The following is a 6,192-nucleotide window of genomic DNA, read 5'->3' as shown; positions in this document are numbered from 1 at the left end:
AGCATTTAGTGGTGGTCTTGCAAGTTTTAAACACAGCTTGTGCATACAGTGGTACTTGTGTGAGGAAAACAGCTCTTATCAGAGGCATTGATACAGCTGGCAAAGGCAGTTTTTGAACATAAAGGTCCTTCTGAGATTTAACACATCACTACAACTTTGGTGACATTGCTACCAAGGTATGCTGCAGGTATTTGCAGTACCTCCCTGCCCCTGGGTCTGTCCACGCTCAGCCAGTGCTATCAGGCCAAGGCCTATTGCCACTGAGGCCAATTCCTGGACAGAAGCTGGTCCTACATGCTAATGAACATAATTAATGAGCAGCTAATGGTGTAGGTGTTCAAGGGCGAGAAGCTATTGCAATTTGACTGACCTGGTGGTGTGTTACATTGAAACAAGCACAGATCAATTCCAACACATTTCTGGCTGCGTGGGAAAAAAAGACAAAGTTGTTTTCTTTCAGTTGCCTGCTTCTCACACAAGTCCTTCCATTGAGGACTTAAAACCACACTTGTACCTTTGTTTAAACAGTTCCAAATTACAAACATGAAAGGGCAGAAAAAATTGAACAAGCAGACAGGACAGAAAAGTTGAATGAGCATTGGCTCTTCTTATTTTAATGAAGAAATATTTCAAGTTAATATCAGTGCATATTTAGAAATAGCATGTGATACTCCCAATGCCAAATACATCAGCAAATTACAGTTTCAAAACTTTATAAATTAATGGCAAGGAGAAAAAAAATATTAACATAGAGAATAAGGTTCAAAATAAACATCCTGTTTGTTTGCTGCACTGTGTCAATTATATTCCTGGTACTTAAACAGCAAGAGAGATCCAATACTTCATGTAATTAGGCTCTCCAAAATAGCAGTTATTTCCCTACAAATGAATTAAGCAGTTTGCATTTATTTTTGATGTATAATTAAATGTTATTCTTAGCTATTACAAAGAAATTTAGTCATGTCAGAGTAAAATTTCATTCCACAGCTGAAAAAACTCACACTAACATAGGAACGTTGCCTTCTGGTTATACCCACTGGTAACAGTCAGCTGAGAATAGGAAGAACTACATGTAAGCACATTTGGCTGTTACATAAAATGGCTTTTTTTTTTTTTTTTTTTTTTTTTCACAGCCTCATAACAATACTGTTTTTCAACATTGTTCCCAGTCATTGTTTTTAAAATGGTTCATCAACATATCCTGAATCAATCACTGATATAAATAACTCCAGTGACAAAATCCATTATGGAAGGACACAGAACTGCAAACTGAAAGTTGTACTGAATGATTTTAAGGTGGAACTGTAATTCCTCTGTAACAATCTGTTAAAAAAAGACAAAACAAAACCAACCTCACACAGTAAAACCCTTAATTAACTGGCAATGGTGGAATCTGAAAAAACTGAGATATAATTTCAAGAGATGTTTAACTCACAATGGACTCTAAAGCAAGACAAATCGTACTAAAGCTAGAAAGAGATGCACATTTAAAGCTTGCAAGTGTGATATAAAAATATTTTCTATTTTTTAAATTTTGATACAGGGAGTCCAATTCTTTAATGAAAGAAGATAAAATACATCTTCTTTCCTACCCCATTTCTATAAATACAGACCGTTCCCTTGAATCAGGAAATGGCTTTCCCCAACAAATAGACCAACCAGCCTTAGGAATCACAGACTTTCATAGGGTTTGTTGATTTTGCTTTTTAAAGTATATTTTCAAGCAGGTGAAATACTGATAGGCTATGCACTTCGGTGACTATCATCTACTGTGCAAATCATATACATCAACCCCATAACTTCAACCCAAGTGCAGTCTGCATGGCCTACAATGACTCATAATCTAGTGGGATACTAAGCATAGAGATGACTGCCAGTCTATGAAACAACCAGGCTAAATCAGATTTGTGGGAAAGCCACACACTCCAGATTTAGCAGGAACACCTGAAGGTTCCTCATTACCACTCCTGAAGTTACAGTGATTCTGTGAGCTTCCCAAACGACAAGGTTTGCTTCCAGAAAATCATGAGGTAACAGGAAACTTCTGCTTATGGCACATACACATGGAATGTGAGCTCAGCTGAACACTCGTGATGCGAGGGGTAATGCAGACACAAGGGAGGCTACAAGGGTTCTGGCCAGAAACACAAACTTCACGTTTCCTTACACTGCACACATTCCTTTTATGCACAAATACCAGGTGCGCAAAGTAAGCTGTTTGCTTGGTACAATTTAATGTTTTGCATATGTAAAATAATCACCTAATACTGCAATATAATCAAAAATCATGCACTAGATAAACAGAGCTGCTTCTCCATGAACAATAGTTCTCAATAATATTTTATTCTGCTTCTGGTAACATCTCATGATTTGCCAGCTTACACAGTCCCTTTTAAAGAACACTGTATTTAGTGAAAACTGAAGAGCAAAATTTAAAAAAAAAAAGAAGTTTTGATTTTAGTTGCGATACAGCTGGGATAGATGCAACTGAGCTGCTGTAATGCACCAAAGAGTAACAAAAATTCAACATGAATATCAGAAGAATAAATATATACCCTAAATTAATCTCTGTAAATACATTCACAGGTCCACATAAGACACCCTTATGCATAACTCATACTTCTTCAGATCTGCAGAGAGATAGATGTTAGTTCATGGGGAAAGCAATTTATCATATGACTTGGTTTATCTGTCATTATTCCAGCAAAAATCAGTAGCAAATTTGAAAATCTACATTTATTTTCCCCAGACCAACCACACAGAGGCTTAAGTCATAAAATCTATTATTTCCAATATTTGATCAATAAGGCTTTATTTACACTTTTTGTCTATAAAGTCAGGAAAAAAATTGGTGCAATGTGCAAGAAAAGACTGCACATTTCACTGATTGGAGACTAACATCTGCTTATGGTTTAATGCTAACCCACAGGCAGCCAATTAAAGTTCCATATATCCATGTTTTTACATAGAGTTTCCTTCCAGATTCTGTCAGAAGCATACTAGCAGTCAGGCCACCTAAAAACAGCAATGATGGCAAAGTTTTCTTGAGGCTTAGTTTGGAATGAACACTTTTCCCAGGGAACTTATTTCTTCTTTTAGAATCCTTTGCATCATAAAATTCTATTAGTAACCTATAAGCAGAGAAAAAGGAGATGGTCAAAGTCAGACAGTAGCTTAAGACATTTTAAGCAATCTTACTTTCATCCAGTAACTGCTTCTAACCAAACATTTTTAACAAATGATCTCATGATACGTAGCAGCTCCTCTGTAACAAGTTCAAACAATGAGTACACCTTACGAATATCATGCACATCAAAATACTCAGCCTGAACCCTTGCAAGCATTAAGGCCATATTTTCCTTGTGGACCAATTGCAACAGTGAATATAAAAGTTGACAAGAATTGTTTTCATTCAACATTTCGCAGAAAAGCCCGGAGCACTGGACAATATTGTAGGATGAAACAATACACTGAGCACCAAAGGAGGAGGAGGAGGAAGTATCTTCATAAAATAAACTAATAAATAACAAAGGCTAACAAGACACTGAATATATTGGAAGATAAATTTGAAAGAGTAAGATGCTACATCACTGGCTTAGTAGTAACTTCTTTCCTCCTAGTTTTCAAAAACAGAAATAAATGGGTCTGGAAATTCTGAGGTTTTGTTTTAACTATCTCTAAAATTGATTGACGGACTGCTTTGGTCCCAGGAAAAATGTTCCAGTGAACAGGAGCTTAGAATGACACATGGATGATTCAGTTTTGTTCATCTTTAACTAAAGGAACAGACATTTATGTATCAGCTCCTTATCTATTTAAATTAAATTCGGACTTTCTATCTTTCAAAAGTAAAGAAAAGAAAAACTTCTCAGTGATCCTAATGTCTAAGACACTTTAGTAAGAGTGCCATGTTTACAGACAGTCATGTTAACTTCTATATGAATTCAAAATTCTCAGGAGAAATGAATACATTTTTTACTTTCATGGAGTGTGAAACTGGCAGAACAATATTAAAGCAGAACAGAACTGCAGACCCAGGGAAATTTCTATCTCACTCAAAGTATTCAAGGATTTAGAAAGTAAACAGATTCAGCTCCCTTAAGCAGGACTTCAGTCAGATCTGGCAAATTAAACCATCATCTCTCAAACAATACTTAAATCCTACATTTAGGAACAAAGTCCTTCTGGAGAACAAGGTTCCCCAGGACCTGCTGCTTATACTCACTAGGGACCTTATCTGGAGATGCTGGAAGAAGCCAGGCACTTTACTTTTGCCATAATTCAAAACTGAGCAAATGAAACTTCTGCCTCACCTCATTTACCCAGTGAAGGTAGGAATTTTGGGGTTAGCTGTGTTTTTATCCAGTTGCTGTCTGGATGAAAGATTCGTAAACAATTTTGGCAGAAGAGATTAGAACAAGACCTGCCCCTCTATCACTCCAACTTAACACTGATTACAAGGGCAGAATCACACTGGTTTTTTTGCTTGCCTACCACAGGCATCTTACATTCCTGCACAGGACTTAACTACGAGAAGATGAATGGAGTATTCAGATTAACATGAGTCTTGCCTGGAACATGGACTCACACTTCTTCAATCTAAAGAAGGTCAAACCCCAAGGAATCCCAACCTCCTGAGCAAAAGGTTTAACCACAGGGTTATATTATATTGTATTATATGTTATATTTACCATTATATTATATTATATTATATTATATTATATTATATTATATTATATTATATTATATTATATTATATTATATTATATTATATTATATTATATTATATTATATTATATTATATTATATTATATTATATTATATTATATTATATTATATTATATTATATTATATTATATTATATTATATTGTATTGTATTGTATTAATAGGACCATCACCCCTCTTCAGAGAGCCCTACAGCTGGCACTGCTGCTAACACAAAAAGCCTGGGTATATTTGTTAACACAAAATAAACAAGACAGACTCTTGAAACAGAAAGTTCTACATATTTCTACTTACTTATCCTTTATTTCAAAACGTTCATGAAGCCACCTTCTCATATACATCTGCTCTTCAGGAATGTCCTTCAGTTCAATTCGGTCAATGAAAATATGAACTCTTGGGCATTCCTTACAAAGAAACTCTAAAAAGAGAGCAAAACAACATGACTGAGTTACAAAAACACTGAGTTACGAATACACCAAAAAATGTGACTGTAAGTGCCTTGGAAGCCTAACTTCAGTGCTCAAAAACCTTCCCTCCTTATGTTCAGATCCTGAGCATTCCACTGAACTGGCCTACACACTTGAAATGATGGACCACTATCATGTACAACATGGAAGAATTGTCCTAAAACACACCTTGCTAACAGTAAAAGGGTGTGCTTGAAAACATTACCCTCTACCTTAGCAGCAGTCTACTCATTCAATAGTGTCAGATGCAGTAACTTTGATGTCATAAAGTTATCCATCCTACAATTTTGTTTAAAGTTAGTAGTCCTCTTTGCTTGTCCTTTTTCAAATCTAAATTTTCTTTGCTGCTGGATGACAAAATTGGAATTACAGTGATTTCCCAAAGCATCTCCAGGAGATAGTATGCTTAATTTAAGCAATAACCTATAATTAAAAAGTGGAATAGGGCAGAATACGCAGAACAAAATGCTGCTTGCCATTTGGTATCCCTTCATTTTTCTTCTGTCTCCCATAGCTCAAGACAGCCCTGTTGCAAACTGCCTCCCTTCTGCTCCCCCCACCCCCCATTTCCTCAATTTGTCCCTAGACAAACTTACCAAGCAAGCATTAAGAACAAACAAAACTCCATTACTCAAATGGCCTTGTGGGATTTCTTACAACTAACAAGTGGTAAAAATATTGGGCATGATTACTGTACTATACAGCATGTTGTAAATGTGAAATCCTGCGCACTGTGTATGGGTAACCATTTGCATTTATCAGTAGCAAGGGGTACTGCAGTAACCACAGTATCCCTGGACAGAGATATTTGCACAATGTGAGGATACAAGTCCTCGGAAATTTGCTATTTTGCAAAGGGACCAGAAGTGCCTTCCCACAATACATACAGACAACAAATGTAACACAGGCTGGGTGGTCCCTTTAGGTTGTTGACATTTTTTGGACAGCAGTGCAGATGCATGGAAGACTTTGACCTGTAACTGTAAGGGGTATCTGGAG

General features: G+C 36.3%; 1 protein-coding gene across 1 annotated transcript in view; it reads right to left on the bottom strand.

Annotated features, from left to right (window-relative positions):
* Positions 1-587: 587 nt before the first annotated feature.
* Positions 588-6,192, bottom strand: part of AGPAT5 (1-acylglycerol-3-phosphate O-acyltransferase 5) — a 54,923-nt gene continuing 49,318 nt past the window's right edge. The window contains exons 7-8 of the mRNA XM_063389349.1: positions 5,021-5,144; positions 588-3,131 (exon numbers count right to left, since the gene is read on the bottom strand). Of these exons, the coding sequence (XP_063245419.1) occupies positions 2,906-3,131; positions 5,021-5,144 (350 nt within the window). The 3' untranslated portion in view covers positions 588-2,905. The remainder of the gene's footprint in view (positions 3,132-5,020; positions 5,145-6,192) is intronic.

Source organism: Prinia subflava, chromosome 2 (genome assembly GCF_021018805.1).
Source record: "Prinia subflava isolate CZ2003 ecotype Zambia chromosome 2, Cam_Psub_1.2, whole genome shotgun sequence".
Lineage (NCBI taxonomy): Eukaryota > Metazoa > Chordata > Aves > Passeriformes > Cisticolidae > Prinia > Prinia subflava.
This window is presented reverse-complemented; position numbering and strand designations above follow the sequence as displayed.